The 23,243-nt window shown below is 32.1% G+C and overlaps 1 protein-coding gene across 2 annotated transcripts; it reads right to left on the minus strand.

The window, feature by feature from the left end:
• Window positions 1-4,279: 4,279 nt before the first annotated feature.
• Window positions 4,280-14,347, minus strand: LOC107163685 (Radial spoke head protein 3). Of its 2 annotated transcripts, XM_015511221.2 has the most exons (9): window positions 13,645-14,347; window positions 10,217-10,298; window positions 10,047-10,097; window positions 9,646-9,816; window positions 8,544-8,669; window positions 8,230-8,433; window positions 6,498-6,657; window positions 6,352-6,432; window positions 4,280-5,551 (listed from the first exon to the last, which is right to left on the minus strand). In XM_015511221.2, exons 1-9 carry the CDS (start codon window positions 14,160-14,162, stop codon window positions 5,397-5,399), a joined length of 1,548 nt encoding a protein of 515 aa, XP_015366707.2. In that variant the 5' UTR covers window positions 14,163-14,347; the 3' UTR covers window positions 4,280-5,396. The 2 variants fall into 2 exon arrangements, with proteins under 2 accessions (XP_015366707.2, XP_089086686.1); XM_089230560.1 differs by lacking the exon at window positions 10,047-10,097 and having other exon boundaries at window positions 13,645-14,346.
• Between the last annotated feature and the right edge of the window lie 8,896 nt (window positions 14,348-23,243).

Genomic DNA, 23,243 nt, shown 5'->3' on the forward strand with positions numbered 1-23,243 from the left:
ATATTTTTTTTTATGTATTTATTAAGTTTTCGATTTCAAAAAGACATATTATTTTAATATAGTTATAATTGATGTCTACTTAAATAGTATATTTGCTTACATTCACATAAATTATTATTTGATTTTTTATACTAAATTAACAATGGCCAAATATATTTTTGTTGTAACTGCAACTGTGTGCAGAAAATATGATACCAACTTAAGTCTAAGAGTATACTTTTTATTGCTTATAATATGTATATTATTGATCAAAATAATGAACTTCACAGTTTAAATATTAAAAATGGGCAAACTTCAAACACGAAATGTGTGTCGTAGGCTTATGTCATATATCATAATGAAACAACAGTACATGATGTATTATGAGCTACGAAGTCTGATGGGCAATAAAAAAAAATTAAAATAGTATTATAGCAAATATAATATAATTAAATACATCGTTTGCAGATTCTAATCGGGTCAACGTTATTTCGTCAAACAGAAAATATCGAATTTAAACTTTTTAATTTCAACCATTCGTTGTATGGAAGTTTCATCACTCGCGCACAAATATATAATAATATTATTATTATGATCCGTTGATATAATATTATACAGTGCGTGCGACTTTCGTCGTCGTTTTATTGCTAATAATGAATTTATTATCATGGAAACTGTGAAATTTCTAAACATCAATAATAGTAATAATATGTGTCACTTTTTAATAGTTCGTCTTGAGACACTCACTCGTAACGATCTAAAAGAGCTGTCAGCTTTAGGGCTTGCGGTTGACTCGGTAACGTGTGCCGTTTAAAACTGTCAGCCTTGCGGGACCGTGCAGACGTTACGGGTTTCGCTTGTCCGGGACGCCCAAAGCAGATCATTTTTTTTTATTTATATATTGATAATAATATTTTATACTCAAAAGCGAATAAGAGCAATCAAGAAATGAACGACTAACGAAGTGATTGTGTGATGAAATATTGAACAGTATAAACATAATATTATCTTCGGTTGCCGATGGATACCTACGCATCAACATAATACCTATATCTTGCAGGAAGATTTAATATATTAATTTGTCGACTACAATATTTATTAATATGTTAAAATTCTCAAAATTCAAAGTCTCTAAGTCTGAAAATTCGATTTTTAAGAGTGAAATTTCGAAAAAGTGGCAAAGAAAACTTTATCCACGAATTCAAATATGTTTTTACTGATTTCAGAAGTTCCATCCGATGTAGCTAGGATAAACATTAGACGGTGGAGTTGGAACAATATACGCCTAGGCTTATATAATTGGTAGAAAACAGAATTTCCAAACAAAATGTCCTCATAATAATAATAATAGTTGTACGTACTTTTACACGCGATTTACTTATCACGAGCGTATATATTATTATTTATAGCGTTTTCCATCAGAGTGCACTGACTGCACCATCGGCAAGATTAACGTGCACCGAGTCACCTCAATGCACCCAGTGCAATAATAATCGCACGAGCTTCATGGTAAGTACCATAATACCAATTAAATATTTTAGTATCTTAATGTATCAGTGATAACTGATAAGTATATAGATTTCATGTTTCATCTACACTTGCACCATTCTGCACTAGGACGATTATCAGTGAACTGTACCAGTGCCTGCGCGTTGGTGCAATAGTGCGGTTATAGGTTAGGAAAACGCTAGTATATTGAAGAATGTTCCAATGGCGTTTCGATAGCGTTTTCGAAAACACCGGTTGGAAATAAATTATAATATTATATTTATAAACACTATTTTGATAAATTTTGGAATTTTCGGAAAAACACTAAATAAATGTTCATTTATTACTCGCAAAATGTAGACATCCCGAATACGCCATGTCATATAAACTGCCCAAACATTACTCCTTAAAAAAATAATATACCCATATACATTTTCACCTATATATTTAAATGAGTGGACGCAGTTCTGTCGAGTTGACAAAATTCAAAATTCTTTTGGCCGTCTCGGAAGAGGTTGCTAACTCTTGTACAGTGTATACTCAGGAAGTTTCAGTTCGATGCGCCGTTTAATGAATTGTCGACATTCTGTTAGTATATGTTTGACTCTAATTAATGATTGTTCCCCACGTTGGACACGAAGGTGTGTCTTCATTGGCCATTAGTTATGATATTATGATTTCTACCTGTACGTATTGTACAACGATTGTGTTGTAATATTTGACTTGTGCTGTATACTTCGTTGTTTTCCCGAGTGTTCGAATCGCTATCGGTCGTCGCAAAACAAACACCATTATTGTGTTATCATTATCAATATTTGATTTTTTTTTGTATTGATCTTGAAATTAATTATTAATAATTTCTTCTCCGACATCTGAGGCCATTAGCATATATAAATGTATATATTATTGTAAATTTGTAAAGTGTAGCCGCTGGGTTACTCTTTTAATCAAGTCATTCATAAATCATACTTATTATAATAGCTCATATCATAGATTAAATTTAATAGTATATTTAATCTATGCTCATATTCTTATTGTAAAAAACTAATTTACAGATTGTATATTAGGTATATTATAATAAAAATATAAAAATGATTAATTATTACAGTTGTTGGTTTTAAAATCTCATAGAAATTTAAGAATTTGTGTTGCATTTGAAGAAATGTACGGTGCTTACTTCGTCGTCTGGATTTAGACCAAGACTTGTTCCGTAATTATGGTCACGAATAAATCTCGCGCGCAATATCATTAGGTATATGGGTAGGTAGGTAAAATAGGACAACACTCATCGAAAAACCGCGCACCAAACAATGTATTAATATTTTTGTAAAACCAGACACGTTCCGTTGTTATTAATTTGTCAACGTCAACTATAATAACTCTATATTGGGGAGTGATAGTATTATAGTGATAATGTATTATATTAATATTTTTCGGATGCAGTTATGGCGGCAGCGGTGTTAATTTAGATGTATTAGATATGGATTTTCTATAATATATATATATATATATGTATATATTGCAAGCCAACAGCTGCTTTTCGCGGAACCCCCCACGAACAACAATTTGCGGGGAGGGGGAAAAAAGGAAACAGGAATATTATGTAACCCTCTTTCCAAATTTATGGATTTACGTAGACCACACAATACTTGTTCTTAATCGTGATTTAACGAGCACTACAGGGTGTCCCGCGACGATTTACCCATTGCGATATCTCCCGAAATAATGCACATATCAAAATTCTGGTTTTGCAATAACACTCGCGGGGGGATAAGAACTACAATTATTTCGCTTATTTTAGTGTTTTGGTAAAAAGTTGAAAGATATATTTTTTTATATTCAATTATTTCCAAAAAAAAATTCACTACAGCCATTTTGTAGAGTTTATTTTTCAGAAAATGATGACGTTTCAAAATTTTATTTCATTCATTTGCTGATTATTAGTTTTTTTTTTTTAATTTTGAGAAAAATCGTGAATAATTTAACACCGGACGCTCGTACGCCGACCGAACGCTTTCATTGTACCTATATAGCTAAATGTAATCATATTTTATTACTTCAAAACTAGAAAAAATATTAAAATCAGGAAACTAATAAAATAAAATTTTGAAACATCCAAATTTTCAGAAAAATAAACTCTACAAAATGGCCAGGATTTTTAATTCCTTCGGAAATAATTTTATAAAAAAATAAATTTTTGACCGAAACATTAAAAATAATTTTAAAACGAAACAATTGTAGTTCTTATCCCTAGGAGTCTTATCACAGAACCTTTTTTTGACCGCAGAAATTTCGTGAGATATTGTAATGGGTAAATCCTCGCTAAACACCCTGTATATATATTATGTAATATGTACCCCCACAATGCTCTGCGCATATGAAAAGTCGCTGTTTTTATTTTTTATTTTATCATCATAATATATTTATTATTCAAAAATATATTGACTTTTGATACGACTCAACTGCAAATTTATAACAATAATAATAATAATATTTAATAATAATTAGTCTCATGATGCATCATCCGCTCCTATATAAATAAAATAATGTCCTTAGCAAATGATGAACACATTGATATTTTTGATTTTAGTTCCGTCGATTCTTTCAACATTTGTGAAAAAAAACCCAATTTTTAGGTTTACAATGCGTAAAATTTTGATTTATTTCAATCAATTAATTTGGCCGATGTAGGTAAATTAGTTGTATTTTTTTTTTACCAAACGATATTTCAACTATATGTGTTTTTGTTATGTACTTATATACAAATTTAATCGAGTTCTTAGTTTCTTACACATCAATAAATAAACGAAAATTAAAAATTATGCCCTCTAGAATGCGGACATAAAAAACCACTGTTTTTAGTATTTTTATTTTTATTATCATAATATATATTCGAAAATACATAGACTTTTGATAAGACTCAACAATTATAATATGGTAATAATAATATTGCATGGTATGATATTTAATAATAATTAATCACATAATACAATATAATATATTTAGGCGTAGGTACGTTATCTTTTTTCAATCTATTATATAATATTATTATAACGACACATTGTTTTTTGATTGAAGCTCGTCGTATCGGTGTTCATCTATTAATAGAATGTTTTTTTTTCTAAAACTACACAACAACGAATATATTTTAACATTCAAAAATATTTTCTGCGAAATTTCATACACTTCTCGTTCGATTCAAAATATTTTTGCTATCTATATCTAGTTTAATTACTTAGGTACATATATAGGTGTTATAAATGTGTTCACACTGAAGGTTCTCCAGGGGTTTTTTTAATTGGGTATTTTTAAAATTTTTTTTTTTAAATCGGGAAGCGGGATAAAAACCAATTAGATAGGTATTGTATTTTATTTTTTGCATTGTAATTGAAACTATTATGAACTGTTGTGAAGACAAATATATGCATAATATTGTCTTTATATTATCTATAGGTAATTTTGGGATAAAATACAATTATTTTGGATTTTAGACTGTTAAAAAAAAAAATGTTATTTTTTCTAAGAACTCAAGTAGGTACACATACGATTTTCGGATTTTCGGATTTTCGGATTTTATGATGTTGAAACTAGTTTCCCCTGACTTGGTGACTTAAGATTTATTATGATTTAATTTAACAACGAGAAATATAATTTTACTCGTGACTTCGAGCAAGTTTTCAAGTACATATTTTATACGGGTTCACAGAGTGTATCTTAATTTTCTGTGTTTCTCCGTCTCATAATAATATTTAAGGCAAATCTTTGTCGTAACTTTTAATTTTGTTTCCATGTACGATTATATTAAATTTTTTATTTTTTATACGTAGACACCTGTTGTAAAACACCTATCGATGTATGTCAAAATACATTCTGTGCCGGTTGAAATGGGGAAAACTTTAAGAAAATTTCTTTTTCTTCTCAACTAATCTTTAGCTATCCTTAGTAACCGATTCAATCTTTTTGTCGGTTTCTAACGCTATCGATTCAATTTCTTTAAATAGCTCTTCGGGTCGTTCAATGTCCTTCACGTCAGTAATCTCGTTGTACGAGTCCAAACGACGCCTTACTAAATCATGGATCATACCTAAGAACACATTATAACGATAATAAATAAATAATTTTCATCAAACTTGTCAGAAATAATGTTTTAAAAAATGTATTATACGAGTACAATAAAAACCTAGAAAACTTTCATCACAAACGTGCAATAATCAAGGGTTACAAATATACAACACTATTAATATGTTTTATTGTCCCTTTATAGCTAGAAGATTCAAGATTTTAACGATTTTACGTTGATATAGATATTTGTATCACGTTTTTAAATAACGAATTAACTAATTTTAATTTATGTGTTTATCTATAGCTATATACTCTAAAATGTCGTTTTTATCAATAAATAATTCTGTGCATGTTTTGAACAGAAAACATGTAGTTAATTGCCATACTTTTAGTAAGGCGATTTATTCTTTTTCCGAACACAAAAATCGACCTATGGTTTGCAACGTCAGTAGTTTCGGGTTGGATTTAAATCGTAAACAGATGATGTGTGTTTGTGCTGAGTTATTTAGTATAATAATAGTAATGATTATAATAGTTGTTTAAACTTACATGACTTCATTATAAGTCATTATAATACTTTGAACCCCAGAAAAATTGCACGAAATTTACGTTTTTGTCGAGAATATTATTTTAAATGACCAAACAACAAATAAAGAATGGTGTGATGATGTGTATACCTACATACGTGTTATTATTAATTCGTCTAATTATTTTTTTTTACCCATGTAAAACAATGTTTTTACGCGTTCGGCAATAATATCATATCATATTTTATTATATGCTTCGATTTTACTAAATATCCATAAAAGTAGTCGTTCGTACTTTTCAAAATGTCGTCGCTCTCGATGTGTTTCGTTTTATCAGCTTGCAGTTCTTTCGTCAGCCATTGCACGAATTCCGGACCTGTTGACGATATAATAATGTAGTTCAAACAAAACTGGAGTATGGTCGAGAAAATGTGTTCTTACTTTCTAATTTATTAGTGGTCGCATATGTGGCGAGTCCTTTTTTACTCAGATCGTCAAGTACTTTGGGCAACAAATCAGTCACACGGCCCGAAGTCATCATTGAAGAGATTCGTTCTTTTTCATTTTTCTCCCCTTTATCAAACATTTGAGTGTGTTCAGCCTGCAACGAATTAAATATTAATCTCATGTTGATATGATAAAATTGAAGCGTACCTATCGAGGTTCAAGAAATAATAATCTAATATACTATATGTAGGTATAAGTATAGTAAAACTTTGGGTAGGTAATATTCTTTTTAACTATATAAGTGTAGTAAATCTTATTTTTGTCGAAACCTATATTTCTGTTTATGTAATATTTAATCCGTAGAAACGAGTGCAATATTATATTATATTTTTAGATAGCCAACATATTTTTTCTACGCGATTCGACGAATGATTTATTTACCGTCGGCTAAATAAAAAATAAATTAAAAACGCATTTCTATTTTTTTTATTTCAAAAACAATGTTGTATTCTTAACTATTAAATTTTATTAATATTTGAGATCGGAGTTTGAAAATCTGATAAAATATTTATTAATATTTTGATACCGTGAATGACTGGTACGTGTACATGGTGGGTCACGGGCCAAAATTAGTGTTAGCCGTTAGGTTAGGTACCTACTAAGTGATCATTTTTGTATGTGACTGTGTACAAAATAAATAGTGAAGTGCACAAGTACAAGCCACAGGCACGTATACGGATTGGGAGAGGGGGTTGAAATCCAATATATTGGTCTAATAACACGATCATATTTCAGAAAACTTATCTGAAATCGTTATGTCTACTATTGAGATCGACCAGAATCCACATTTATGATTTATGATTTATCGAATAATCAACATTTGGAAATTCCGAAATTTCAAAATATTCAAATTAAATTCATAGTGATTGGTAGAGGTGGGGTTAAAATGCGGAAAAATGGGATGACCGAGCTCAAGTAGACATAATAACGAATTCTACCATTTACAAAAATATTGTATTCTCAAATACTTAAAATCAACCAATTTATATAACCTTATACTTTACCAAAATGTAAAACATTTACCTAAACCATTTTTTTCTCAAATTTTTCAATGATTAAAGCCAATAATTTTTGTTGTTGAGGCTCGTTTAAATAATAAAAAAATATACATACAGAGTGTCACGCGAGGATTTAACCATTGTGATACCTCACAAAATAATGTAAATATCAAAGTTTTGGCTATGAAATAAGACTCACAGAGATAAAAATATTTTTTCTAGTTTTGAAGAATTAAAATATGATGAGAAGTATTTATAAGCATTTATAACTAGACGCACTGAAAGCGTTCGGCTGGTCGTACGAGAATACGCCCGGGTCACATGATTGATAATACTACGGTGTTAAATAATTCGTAATTTTTCTCGAAACTAAAAAACAATTAAAAATCAGGAAATGAATGTAAATAAAATGTTGAAACGTCGATATTTTCAGATAAAAATAAACTCTAGAAAATGGTTATAGCCAATTTTTTTGATAATAATTAATTTAAAAATTACCAAAACATTAAAATAAAATTAAATAACTGTACTTCTTATCCCTGTTAGTCCTATAACAAAACCAGAATAATATTCTTGGTGGCATTCGTTGAACCCGTTTTCGTAAAATAATGATTCAATATTTTATTATTTTTTTTTTTTTCATTTCAGACAGAAGCGATGAAACTCACGATAACTTTATTCAGCCTTTCGTCTTCGTACTGCAGTCTTTGCTTTTCGATCTCCTCGATGGTGCGCCGCATGCACAACGCTTTTTGTTGCCTGGCCCTCGTTTCCAGCTCGTCTTCGAACAACACTTCGCGCATGGCTTGTCGGAACACGTCGGCGATCAGAGCCTCCGCTATCGGCGTCACTTCGGTGTCGAAGTCGAATAACTTTAAAAAAAAATATATATTGTTAGGAAAGCGCGCCGATGGTCATTTCTAGCCGATCACGTTGTTGGGCTGTTTTTACCCGAATCACAGTCCGGCGACAACGAACTTACGTCTTTTTCGTCTACTTGGGTAGACGCGTCAGTGCCGGCAGGCGTCCCAGTTACCGTGTTCGTTGACAGTTCTTGGTCGAATTCAGTCTGCGCCCCGAACGTTTGCGACACCGGATAATCGTACAGCTGTCGATAAAAAAGTAAAAGTAAAAAATATATATTTATGTATTATATATTAATTTAATAAAAATTAACGAACAAAATTATAATAATAATTTATAAAAATATTGTTTTATGCGTGGCAAAGTATATATTGGAATGTCATCAACATTGCGATACGTATATTTCATTATGAACTTTACCCATATTATAATATTATATCAGAAGATGCAGATTGAAGAAACTAACACATAGAAAAAATTAGGGATGCGCAAACAAGACTAAAAAACGTACCGTTTGCTGTTATCATACCTCTATATTTTGCTATGGTAATAAATATTTTCTATCTAGCTTTAGAGAATTTCAGTTTCAACGTTTCACGACAGACATCAACAGACATTGTCTGTGTATACCAAAACGCATTTGCAGAGATCAATTAATATTTAATATTAAAATACGTACACCAATGATACACTCATATATAACACAATGCACTTTAGTTTTTAAGCGGATAAATGTTTATTGATTTTAACAGTATGCTATATATCGTACTGGAAATATTGAAACTAATGAAAAGTAAAGTAATACATTTTTAAAAGTTTTTTTAATCCTACAATTAGTGCAACTGATTATTGGCAATTTATTCATTTTAATAACTTTACGACTTTTCAGTTGGTTTGCAAAATAATAGAACCCATTAAGTTTAAATTATGTTTATAGATATCATATATTATAAGTTTAAAAATTCATAAAAATATTAAATATTAATTTTATTAAAAATAAATATTTCTCGATTTAATAATTTAGTAAATAATATTTCTTTTTATAATTGACTAAACATCTATGCAGGCCGCAATAAAAACGAATTATAATGATGATTTTTAACAAAATTATTAGCACACATTATTATGTATAACTTGACTAACTCGATTTAATTGTTTTTGCTAACCTTCTCACGTTCAGTAAAAACACAAACATTTAAACGTAATTTTACAATCCTTACTTCTTCTAGATGTACATCGGTTTGGATGTCCACGTTCTGTCGACCTCTAGGAATTTTCGGCGCTCCCAGGTGAAATCTCAACGCTCTGGTTTGATAGTCTATGGCTTTTTTCCTGGCCATGGCCCGTCGACGAGCTTCCTCTTCCCGTGCCGTTGATGAATCTTTACCCCACTGCGGAATAATAATATTATGGACTTTAAGTGCCATTTGCAGATACTTAATAATTCGTTTAGATAAAAATGTATTGTAGCAATAACAAAGAGTGAGCTAATGTCAATTCCGCAGCGTTTTCAAAAGCCAAAAATACAACGTTACACGTAATAATAAAAACGAAATAAATTCAAAAAAAAAAAATGATCAACGAAAAATCTGTAGCGCATGCGTGTAAGCAAGACGCTCACCTCCGACGACAATTGTTTAGCATAGCCAAAATATGGGTTCCACTTTGGGCGCTAAATATTTTTAATAATATAATATTGAAATTAATTTCATCATGTAGATCAAAACATGTTATTTAAATAGGACTGATGCCCAAAAACAAAAAAATAAATAAATAATATGTTACACTTACGAACGATTTTTTCGCAAAATTACTGCCTCTGACCACTCGTTTGTCGTGCATGATGTTCGTGTAACCCATTTGTTTGCACATACTGTGAATAATAACAAAACAAAAATTAAAACGAAAAAATACATAACTTAGACGTTGTTTTGACCCAAATTCTAGTTCTCGAAGAATTGATTGAGCAAATGGGGTGAGCAAGATTGTCGAGAGGACGAACGAATGTTTTATGGTTTGTAAAAAAAAAAGGTATGCATATTTAACGACCGGTTCGCGTGTTCGGTCCGTAAGAAATAAGTCAACTTGGGTGTTTTTAACTATTTTTTTTCTACGAAAATCAAGAATTTACAGCCTTAAATAAACGCAATAAAACTTATACGTAACGAAGTTATAACAATTTACTATAAAAAAAAAAAATATATACAAAAAATTAAGTTCTCGTTTATATCCAAACGATTCAAAATAATAGTTTTTAAAATTGCACAGGTGTCATAATATCATTACCAATAACAATAAATGTCTGCTTGAAATTGACAATGAGCTCTCTATATATATATAGGAATCTGGAGGAATTTGAGCCTAACCGACATAAATCATCAAAACCCGGGAAATATTTTTGGGTTTTTTTTTTAAAGTGGAACACACATTTCAAGATTGAGGATTTTTCGATTCTGACAACTACTACATTCCATCGGTAAAAACTAAATGCATATTTTTATATTCGTCGATATTCCTTAGGAAATATTATTAACATTTGATTAAAAATCACTCAACCTGTCTATCTAGATTAATTAAAAATATATTTGATAATAAATTACAGGTATTTATAATATTTTACTTTGGCGACCGAAATAAAGTTTAATAAATGCGTAAAAAATTTATTAATTGTTATCGTTTGATGTATTATATTTTGATTTCCAATGGACATCATAACCATATTAATAGACTTATAATAAGTACCTACAACTCAAATTGTATATTTGTATATGCACCTTCTTCACGTAAATTATTTTATTAACAATGGCCGTTCAAAATAATTACTGTAGCATTCATTATTTATTTTTTACGACGTAAATACAATTAAATACACTTATAAACCGTAGTTATCATAATGAAATCTTTTTTATATTATATTTTTTAGATAATATACCTGCTTTTATACAACTCACAAGGTAGGTATTTTACTTACTCCATTCGAGAAAATTTATGGTTAGATATCAATCTTAAATTGCACAAGTCGTTATAGTCGTTACAGATAAGTAGGTATGCACTATGCGCATGTATTGTATAAAGCGTATAATTTTGATTCTAAAAATAATCCTACAAAGGATAATATCCTTAACGGCCAAAGGTCACGGTCATTGGTCACTGTAAAGTTGATTGTCATGCGGTAATATTATGGTATTTTGTAAACATAATAGAAGTACGTAAAAATATGAATATGAATATTATCTGATTCATTACGAATTGTACCTTATAGCAATACTACGACTCATTGCTGTGGACACATAAAATCGTGTTTTCAGGTATAGTTGTTAATGGATTAAGAATTTGGTTTAAACCATAACTACCAGCGATTAATAATGTCAATGATTCATTTTTTACCACATTTCAATATCCATATGGTTTAGGTATGTGTTTTTAAACTATAACTACTAGAAAACTGTAATATTCTTTGAGTGTGTTGAAAACAGTTTTAGGACAGAAGTGAAATGTCTCAGACACTTGAAAATATAGTGAGTTGGGTCACGGTAGTCAATATGATCGACTCTATAATAATATGCAATATTTTATTATACATATTGTTTAGTATAAAACCTATGGTGCCCACGCGCGCGTACACACACACACATACAGTGGCTTTCGACTATCTATTTTATAGGGCATGACTGGACATATATTTTTATTTTACTCACTAACATATTATACAAGTTCATAACCTTTTTTCATATGTCCATTCTGTTACACCAAATCACGTAATTTTTGTAATTTCTAATATAAATTCAGTAGTACTGAATCGTTTTATATAATATACAAAACCTAATCCAATTCAACTCGATGTCATAAATAACTTAATAAGTTGATTCCATCAATCCGTGAACAAAACCAGTGTTTTTCTGTTAGTAACAATAGCACAGTACATTATTTATTACACGATAAATCTTGTTTAAAAGATATTTGCATATCAGGTTAGGTAGGGATTCTTCTTTTATGTCTTGGATAAGTCAATCTTGCAGGTCTGCAATTTAAATTTTTTAGTTATTACCACTCACACTCAACAGTTTTACATTTATAGTTTTATGCATACTTAGGTATTCGAAAAAAAAATAGAACATCCGGAACACGTGAAATCCATATTAATAAACTACGTTTTTCCAAATAGGTACCAAAAAGTTATATAATTTTATAATTTAAATTGGCACATACTAATATTAGATGTTGACAGCCATCAGCGCAGTGTTTATTTTTTAAATCCCCTCAAAATGAAAATTTCTTAAATCCTAGTATATAAACATGACGGGAACCTACTACTGCGATCGCAGTAACTCGATGAGTTATCTAATCGTTACACCCAAAACGTTTTCCCTAAAGTAATCGTCCTCACTGCGGATTGAACACCATTCGAAGAAACTACATTGACCAAACCTAACCCAAAACACGATTGGACAAGACGATCCGTGTTTCAGGTTAAAAGTTATTGAAAATTTCGGTTAACCCGTTGGCTACAACAGTAATAAGAGCTTATGAGGTTGCACATTCCTTTTAACGGGAGACACGGAATAATAAACGCGTATAATATTATACACAGGTTAGGGTAAGTGACTTAAATTTTTGGTGGTCTTCAACGACACTCGGGTAGGTTCGCGTTAAGTCGCGTAGGTATTGGCGTGAGACGAGTGGCGAAATCTGAATATTATTTCTTATATTTGCAGCTCCTCGGAATCTTGACATATCGTTTAAGGTAGGCGTATGTCCCAAAACTCTCGTCTCGTCCAGAGTACACTACCGTTGACAATCGATATAGTATATTAAACGTGTTGTTTTCAACGATAATTCATTACATTTATAAATTAATTCTAATACATAAAAAAAGGTATTTATGAACTCTACGAGGCAATTTTTTTGTGTAATTTAATTTTTAGAATATCTAATTTTTGGTACACTACTAACTGCAGGTTAATTTAAGAAAAATTTTCGAAATCGAGTAAAAATTTGACATGTACCTATTAGAGAGTTGCAGGTTAAGTATACCCGTTTGTAATTTTGTAATTTTAGTTTGGCGCATAAGCTCGAATTCGTCTAAAACATTAACCTCGAGGATTTTCTTGTATACATAAAATTCACAGAAATGAAAACTCACCGCTCCACGGCATACATGTTTTCATATGAAAAATCGTCAGATAGTAACTCTCGGGAAACACCGCTGACATACTCACTCGGGTTTTCCGTCAGTCTTCCGGGACGAGTAGGAGGAGACGGTGCACCGTTGGTTTTGTCTGTCGTGGAGGACGCGCGGCTTGCTCGAGTACGAGTAGTATCGGTCCGAGTCGACGCCGGACTGAGACGAACGGTCGTCGAGCCCGAGCAGTGCGGCCAGATCAGGCGGCGGATCCAGGAAAATTCCCGTTTTCACAGTGGTCACGAAAACGGGTTTCCTGGATGCGTGCTTGGCGCCGTCGCCGGAGTGTCGCTGCTGCAGCTTTTTGAGCTTCGAGTCTAGGGTCCGGGCAAACTGTCGCGGATCCTGATCCCGGCGGTCCTGCAGGCCGTGGTCTCGGCTATCGCGGTCACCGTGGTCAACTCGGTGACCGTGGTAATCGCGGTGGTCGCGGTGGTCGCGGTGGCGGCGACGGCCCCGGCGGTCGTGATGGTCGTCGTCGATGACCGTAAACGACGATGACGTTGTACGATCGTCTCCGCCGCTGCCGTCGGTGCCGCTGTTGTTCTCCCGCATGCCGCCTTGTTGTCTTTCCGGTCGATCAACAACCGGGAACAACGTCGGGACGGACTTCCGCCTGTGAACCGCCGCGACGACGACGGCGACGACGAAGACGACGACGACGACGACGACACCTGACAAACGCGACGGCCATCGGGTCGAACGGCACTGAATTTACTGGTCGGCGACGACGACGACGACTCGTTTGCGTGCGAGCGTGTGCGTGTAAACGAGTAAAGTGTGTGTGCGTGTGTACGAGTCGACGTGGGTGGGTGACGTGGGCAAAGGGGTTTCGTGCTCGACGGCTACGCACGCGCTAGCTGCTGACCACACTAGCGCGCGGGTCAGTGGCTCGACGCGTCGGTGTCCGCGATTAAATAATAACAATAGAAAGAAATATATTTATTAAAAACGAACGCCGTTCAGCTGTTCAATGACCGACTGCGGCGCGTTTGATTGTACAGGGTGACCGCGAAATTGCTCGACCGGTGATCACAATTATAGACGTACTTGCAGGTGGCAAAAGTTATGAAAAGGAAACGAACACTTTCAAAAAACTAAAAACTGGTAGAATAAACAATACAATAATTTAGCACAAATAGGTTAATTACGCGATATGTATACTGCAGATATGCAGCGATTTCCGTGTATTGCGTGTACCCAGAGACGTATTTAGGAATTTTGCGCTCCAGGTAAGAAAAAAAAACTCTAAATTTCTTTAGCAATAGGTGTACTTGTAAAACAAAAAGCACGATATTATCTGAGTATCATTACTTTTTTTATCGCCCAAATGACCAAAAGGGATTTAGCATCCCCAAAAATTACCCTCCTCCTGTCACTCTAAATACGTTACTGCGTGTATCCTGTATATTATGTTTATATACGCTTTTGCTCAGCTCGATCTAAGTTTAGGTATACCGGGTGATTCTTTTATCATTGAACACTAATTATCTCGAAAAGTATTTACTTTTTTAAAAATATTTTTATACAAGGTTTCAAGTTATTAAAAAACCAACGTTTTCATTAAAAAATTATATTTTTAAATATTTTTTATCTTTATCATGTTTTAAGTTTTTTACTTTTTTGAATGACAACATAGAGTTTTAATTTCATATTCCAAAGCAGAATATTTTTCTAAGTATTTTGATTCATATAAATCGAATTTAGGACGAGTAGTTTATGAGTTATAAGTATTTTAAGTTTTGACAAGCCGAGTAGTGGACAAACATTTTGCGGGGTAACCCTGTACCACTCCACTCTGCCAATCTAAACTTTAAATACTTATAACTCAAAAACTACTAGCCCTAAATTCGATTTTTATGAATCAAAATACTTAGAAAAATATTCTGCTTTGGAATATGAAATTAAAACTCCATGTTGTCATTCAAAAAAGTAAAAAACCTAAAAAATTATAAGGACAAAAATATATTTAAAAATATAATTTTTTAATAAAAACGTTGGTTTTTTAACAACTTGAAACTATGTAAAATAATATTTTCAAAAACATTAATAATTTTTGAAATAATGATTGTTCAATGATAAAAGAAACACCCGTTTGTATATAGAGGTGTAGCTATGTCTATTTAATGTACGATGACCTCGGCGGGGTGCCGGGGCATACGTTGGCGATCGAAAATTCGGGATTTTAATGAATCGGCGACGAACACGGCAGCGTTTGCAAGGCCGCGGCACCGGTGGTGTAGGTGAAGTTGTCGATGGCGAGGTGGTCCGCGAGGGGTGGAGGTGATGGTCAGACAAAATTCATGAAATAGGTGCGTGCGCCTCTTGGCCCTCGTAAACATCGTCTCGACCATATAATATGACACGCACTTAGACATCACGCATTTAAATAATTGATCAACGACCGAATCAAAACTTTCGATCGCGATCGTCGTCCACTTCGGTCACGATCGTCATCCTTGTCACGCGCACCCTCAGAGTTGGCGAAGAACTGAAGAGGGTGCAGCCAGTGGTGTGAGTAAATTGCCGACGGAAAAGGATTAGACCGCAGGCAAGTTTAAAAAGAAATAGCATTCGTAAATTGTGACTCGTTTCAAAGAGGGGGTAAAGGGATGACCATAGTGCAATAGTCAGAAGGCACTTAACACATAAGTTATTAACAAATAACTTCAACACTTAACAAATAAAATGATCCACTCATTATTTCAGAAGACATTAAATTTCACGTAACAACTATTTCATTATTTTATATAGTTTTACTGGTGATAAAACAAAATTTTTGGAAATATTATGAATATAAATATACAATACTCATTTTTAATATCATACTATCAAACTATTATTCAAAAAATTTCAATGTAAAAATAAAATTTTGGAAAAGTTATTCATTAATTAGCTAAGAGTTTATTTTCAGTTTTGACGAGTTGAGTAATGGACCAACATTTTAAGGAGCACCCGACACCACTCCACCTCGCTCACCAACAAAACAATAACGATAAAAAAAAGATTTTCAAAAATGTTAATCGGCTTTGAAAAATAAGTGTCTTACCTACTATACGTATTACTCGGTAACTATATCAAAAAGTTTTTTATCAAGTCGACAGCGGACACAAACTCTGACCCGCGACCGTGGCCAGACGTTGACCCGACGACGAGGACGACGACTCGTAAGTCGAATAAATTTATATCTCCCCCCCCCCCCACTCACGGCCATATACGGGCCCAAAGAATATTATAAGGTCGGTTAATTTCCGGCACAGCAAAACGTACATAATTAATGCGGCAACAATAATTAGGGGTATATTTTTCTTATAACTATATACTTACGGCTGAATTAGGTATGTATATAATTCATAATAATATATTAGGCTCATCGATATCCAACCGACCTACAGTTGTTGTACAACTAATAATTATTATACAATACATAATTAATATTTTTGTGTGCCTATATTTATTTGACTATAGGAAACAATAGATTTTCGACGAGAAAACTTTAGCCAATATTTGTCGTTGACCACTAATCATATGGATAATAAAAAAAAAATGGACAGGCCATCAGACTCTATTATATCAGGTATTCCAAGGCTGATGAAAAATTGAAGAGATTTTTTTCCTTAAAGCAGTGAAAATATTATGTTTTCCTCGTCTATAGTAATTGAATGTGGTACAGCATTTGTATTTCATATACCTATATACTCAACTTCAAAGTATCAATACTGATGTAGTGATGTCTCATTAATTCCGAAATGGTTCATATTTTCTGACCCCAATAGTTATGCAGCCAAATTCTTTTCAAACGATTTCAAACGCATCTCCCCGCAGTCACTTTACCCAGCCATTGTCCGAGTGGTTTAAAAAGCGACATCGTCGTCCACAGCACGCGTGTCAAGCGGCCATGCAAAAGTATGTGACTTATATTTTATTGATGTAATATTGTGATTCAAATTCAAAAACAAAATATTAAACAAACGCATCGACTGTGCAGATAATTTAACTACTAATATGTCGGCATAGTGTCGCGAAAAAACTGAATAGTTGCCTACCCGCAAAATATTAAACTTTCGTGCTCAACGAACTTGACGTATAGGTAGGTACAGCATGATATATATGTAATGTTTACGACGTGCTTAATGCTATTCTTGTTGGGTTTTTTTCACCCCAATTTTACAGTAATGTACCTACACACACATTATGTCTACAGCCTTCGCGTCACAACGTCATAACGGAGGAAAATCGATGTATTTTAATATTTTAATAGCTTATTGGACGAATATATTACCTTACAGGCGAGTACATACATAGGCAGGCAAGTATGTATGTAGGCACGTGCCACGTGGTATATAACACGACCGTATATCATAAACCATTTTTGACCTACTCGAACGGGTCGATGACAAATATTTATTTATACACAGAGAGATATTGACTGGCCGTAATTCGGTATACGTCGGTCATGATATTATACTACCTCGAGATATTTATTTTTATTTTTATTTATTTTTCAAGTCCGGTTGGTGGGTGGTTGCGGGGTGGTGCATAAATATGTTATACTGTATATTACGTTGTGTGTGTAATGGGTCAAATTAATGCAATTATAAAATATGTTAATAATATAAATGTTTACGGTTATAATAAATACAAAAACGTCGATCGTGGTATACATATATTCCACGATAACATCGTTCTGTCGTTGAAATGGATTTCATTTTTTCAAATCATTTCGTGAATTTTTACAACTTTTTAATTTTCTATTTAATAGATCGTGCCGAATTAAGAAACGCGACCATTTCGAGCTTGTCACAGTCTAATGGGTTCGCTATACTTACGATAGCAGAAATCAAGAGCCCCTGTACGTATTTTTCCGAGTGGTGATATAAAGTACACAACGGCACGAACAGACCTTGACCGGAGTAAAAATTGTTTGGTTTATTAAACGAGTGCGTAAGTAAAATAAAATAATATTATAATGAAGAAATTTAACGATGTATAGTATATAATATGACATTTTATTATTACTGAAAACGTGCAAATTAATTGCAGCGTTATATTATTTGAACCGTGTTCACAATATTATACGAGTATGATATAACTATATTAGTCACGAAAGGAAATTCGTGCGGAATATATAGTTTCAAAGTGGGTAAACAATCATTATATACCTATGTGCAACTACTAATGAAATATAATTCTTGCGTGAAATGTTCGTTAAAACAATTTTAATACGTCTGGTCAAATGTATTGTTAATATTTATATAAATTGAAATTACAAGTACCTATAGTAGGTACACTGCAGTGCACCGTGAAAAAAAAAATAATAATAATAATACCTAATTAAGAAAAGAAAAACATGATTAAATCAAATTGAAAGTGTCATCAGTATGGGTTGCTATTTTTACTCCAAATTAGTAATTCATATTTCCTCTCTTAGCGCACATATACTTATTACTTAGTATATTATTATGTAATATATATTGTATATTTTCTTTTAAAAATAGTAAAAAAAAAAAAAATTGTAATGAAGTTAGGTGCTATAAGCTCTCAAAAACCCTGCAGTAGAGTAACGCATATATTTATTTATTTATTTGTTTTATTACAAAACACGGCTCGTGGCTCAGAGTACAGAACAATATAATATATTATGGTAAAATATATAAACTCTAGACATTGTCTACAGAATATTTACAGAAAAAAAATGACGGGTCATCATTAGCAGTATGTATGTGGTCCTAACATCGGTCTATTTACGGGAATAATTGCAGGTAGTATGTGCAAAATTGTACGAAAAAGACGAGTTGTTCGTGACGGGAAGTTAAGTTGACTCAGAAACACAAGGTTGAGGTCTATAGAACTGTTGGTGAGTTTTCGGACATGGTTTGCAATCGATCAGCTAAGATTGATTGTCCCAGCATCCTAAAAAGTATCGGTTTATAATCATAAGGTCTGTGTGTTTAATGAACAGCACCCTAGCATAGTATAGCGTCAGAACATAAAATTTCCAGGAGAAATTTTCGAGAAAAAAAATGTTATTATTTGTTTTTATTCACATAAATTTTATTGTGATAAAATAGCAATACTTCGGATGCAATACTACCACGCAAATATTAAATATTAGCATTGACTCTGTAGGTACTTATTGATTATGTTTAAAAACAGAATATTTAAATCAATGCAATTTGTGTACAGTTTACCCACGTCATATTTTCAATGTTATAAAATATACTCAAGTATAAAGTTAACTGTGTTAAAAAAATAATAAGATTTAATCTAATTCTACTTAGAAATATTAGATTTCTGAAATTTTACAACATTATTACTCGTGACTATTATATCCACTCACAGTAGAAGTGTCCCAATTTAATAGCAACGGCATACTCCACAATAGATCTAACAATAGTTCACAATATGACGTTTTAAGTGGTGTTATCAAATCAAATTTCACGGAGACGTCCTTTTTATAAAGCCTTAATTGTGTTGTTTGAGCTTATTACAGCAAGATTTTTCAATACATGGTTGTGGAAGGTTAGTAGTCCGATTCGATCAGCATAAGTAAATTATAAATCATAAACGACGAATTTAAACACAAAGTGGACTTGGATTTTGTGGAAGGATAATATAGGTACAATGTGCAACTCTGAAATATTAAAATAAATTAAAAATAGGTACTATATATATATATATGTAAGAAAGTAATTATACATACTAATATATGCAATAAAAAGGCCCAAGGCACACGATAATGACAGATACACTCATTTTAAGATGAGCCTTATTATGGCTCTAATTCGGTTTGAGGGGGGGGGGGAAGGAATTTCGAAGGTGTTATCCAAAAACACCTCTGGAAATCAGGACAAGAAGGTAATATGATATTGGTATTTGAGGATTTCGATCGATAAAACAGAAACATTTTTTTTTTTGTAAATCGCACATTTCAAGTCGAGCTCGAGACAGTTATGAGGTGTGTTACCCTGGCACCCCAAGTTCAAAATTTCGACTTGAAAACTGTTTGGTATTATGTTATTTATTATGTAACATTTTGTAACCGAAAAAAAAATTTTTGTAACCCCATCGGTGCCCCGGAAAACGGCGATACATGTTCCGGGTGCCAGGGTAACGTTACCCCAGCACCCCAAACATTAAATAATTAAAATTTCGACTTGAAAACTGTTTGGTATTATGTTATTTATTATGTAACATTTTGTAACCGAAAAAAAAATTTTTGTAACCCCATCGGTGCCCCGGAAAACGGCGATACATGTTCCGGGTGCCAGGGTAACGTTACCCCAGCACCCCAAACATTAAATAATTAAAATTTCGACTTGAAAACTGTTTGGTATTATGTTATTTATTATGTAACATTTTGTAACCACAAAAAAAAATTTTGTAACCCCATCGGTGCCCCGGAAAACGGCGATACATGTTCCGGGTGCCAGGGTAACGTTACCCCAGCACCCCAAACATTAAATAATTAAAATTTCGACTTGAAAACTGTTTGGTATTATGTTATTTATTATGTAACATTTTGTAACCACAAAAAAAAATTTTGTAACCCCATCGGTGCCCCGGAAAACGGCGATACATGTTCCGGGTGCCAGGGTAACGTTACCCCAGCACCCCAAACATTAAATAATTAAAATTTCGACTTGAAAACTGTTTGGTATTATGTTATTTATTATGTAACATTTTGTAACCACAAAAAAAATTTGTAACGTACCCTGGAAAATTGTGATTAAATTAATTAAAATGTTTAAGTATACAAATCTATCATGGCTTTATCGTTTATATTATTTATTATTATTATTTTTTAATACGTCCCACATAAAACGTCAAATAAACATAAAAATGTAGTGCAAGTCTTATGAACAAATTGTTCGGTACGTACCTATCGGTCGTATGCGATAAGGTATAATTTCAGATCGGTGATCATTTCGCACGAAATTCGATAATCGTCGGTATACGTAACCGGCGTAACGGACGTATTCGGTCGTCCTTCTCTTTTTCTTTGTTCTTAAATGTAAAAATTATTTAATTAATATAGCACATATTGTTCTTAGTTATAAAATATAAACGTTAAATAAAATCGTTTTGTGATTCGAAACACTTGTTTTCATAACGCGTAACACAAATATTAACTGGCTTACTTATGAATCAAAAATAAATTTTAGCGAAGCACTGTGAAAGCTCCATACGCTGTGTCGATGTGAATTTTTTAAATAAAAAACAACTTAAATTGAATATATTTGTTTATTTTTAATACAGTACTAATTAACTTGAGCATTACATTGAACTATTAGATATTTTCTTAAGTTGGGAATTAAAAACTTACTCATTCATATAAATAATTGTCAAATATGCAAAATATGCAACTATACATTTTAAGTATAAACTCGTATTATAAGTAAACAAATTTATATATTACTTGACTATGTTTTTAATGATTATTTAAAAACATTCGAAATCCTAAAATTTCCGAGCCCTATTTTTTATCTGCATGGTCGCATAGTATAAGATCAAGCTATCTTATATTATAGAATGTTAATGGACATCCATAAATAATTAACTACTCATATTTTAATTTATTTTATTTAAGATACTTGTTGTACAAATGTCAAATAGTACATTATTTATACCTATTTAGAATTTAAAATTAAGAAGTTTGTAAGAGGTTGAATTCAAAGTCATCGCAATTACCAAAATATCTATTTTTATACTTAAATGAAATTATTACTGTTGTGTTGTTTATATTTATAATTTTATTATAATGCCTAATGATTACTGATTTAGCTAAGCTATTTATAAATATTTTAAAATATTGAAAATGAAAACATCGTATTCATTTAATTTCTTTTTCCATAATCAATTCAACCATCGTGGATCGTGAATGTCAAATCTCAGCTGGTTCCTACATTAAAATCGTTGTGTTGCGTGTTTTAAATTTTTTTTTTTCGTAATTCATAATATTACTTATATCTAAAGTGTGTTTTGTGTAAGGTAAGTACCTATATTTTTTTAATAAATAATTTAGAATTATAAATGAAAATACAGTGAGTTCCGCTTAATGTGATCACTGGTTTATAGAATCATCTTAAATCATTATTTAAGAGGGGCTGTAGGATTTAGTGGTCAAGACCGGTGGGGCTTAAGAGTGACTGCAGGCCACTATAAGGCGTTTGCTTATAGATCCAATGATCAATGGGAAGTTTATGATGACCTAAAAGATGGAGTATGGTTAGCAACAAAAAATAAAGTGAACATTGAAATGTTATTGTATACAAAATAAATTGTATAAAATATATAAAGTTAATAATTTAATACTACTTATATTTTATTTATCCGATTCCAAATAATACATGTACTTTAACAGTTTAAAAAGCAAGTGACATTGAAGTAAAAAAAAAATGAAAAAGGGTGAGTAACGCTCTGCTATACAGTAGGTGTGATTAACATGATTATAATACATCCAAATAGCAGAAATAAATATCGTAAATATGTAAATGATAATAATATTTATAATAAAAGTATAATTAATACAATAATTATAAGTGCCATAAAATGTAAGTTTTCAAAAAAGGTAATATAGTATACAATTATATTTGCTATTATATATATAATATAAATTATAAGGATATTAGCATT

This window comes from Diuraphis noxia, unplaced genomic scaffold (assembly GCF_037042655.1).
Source record: "Diuraphis noxia isolate RWA-SAM2 unplaced genomic scaffold, SU_Dnox_SAM2 contig0009, whole genome shotgun sequence".
In the NCBI taxonomy this organism is placed as follows: Eukaryota; Metazoa; Arthropoda; class Insecta; order Hemiptera; family Aphididae; genus Diuraphis; species Diuraphis noxia.

Bases quoted from the DNA above. Each gene is read 5' to 3' on its own strand.
- LOC107163685 (XM_015511221.2), bottom strand. From the start codon at position 14,162: ATGCGGGAGAACAACAGCGGCACCGACGGCAGCGGCGGAGACGATCGT. The intron at 8,670-9,645 runs GTAAGGATTGTA...TTTTATCGACAG, and splicing joins CCGATGTACATCTAGAAGAA to CTGTACGATTATCCGGTGTC. The intron at 6,433-6,497 runs GTAAGAACACAT...TATCGTCAACAG, and splicing joins GACCACTAATAAATTAGAAA to GTCCGGAATTCGTGCAATGG.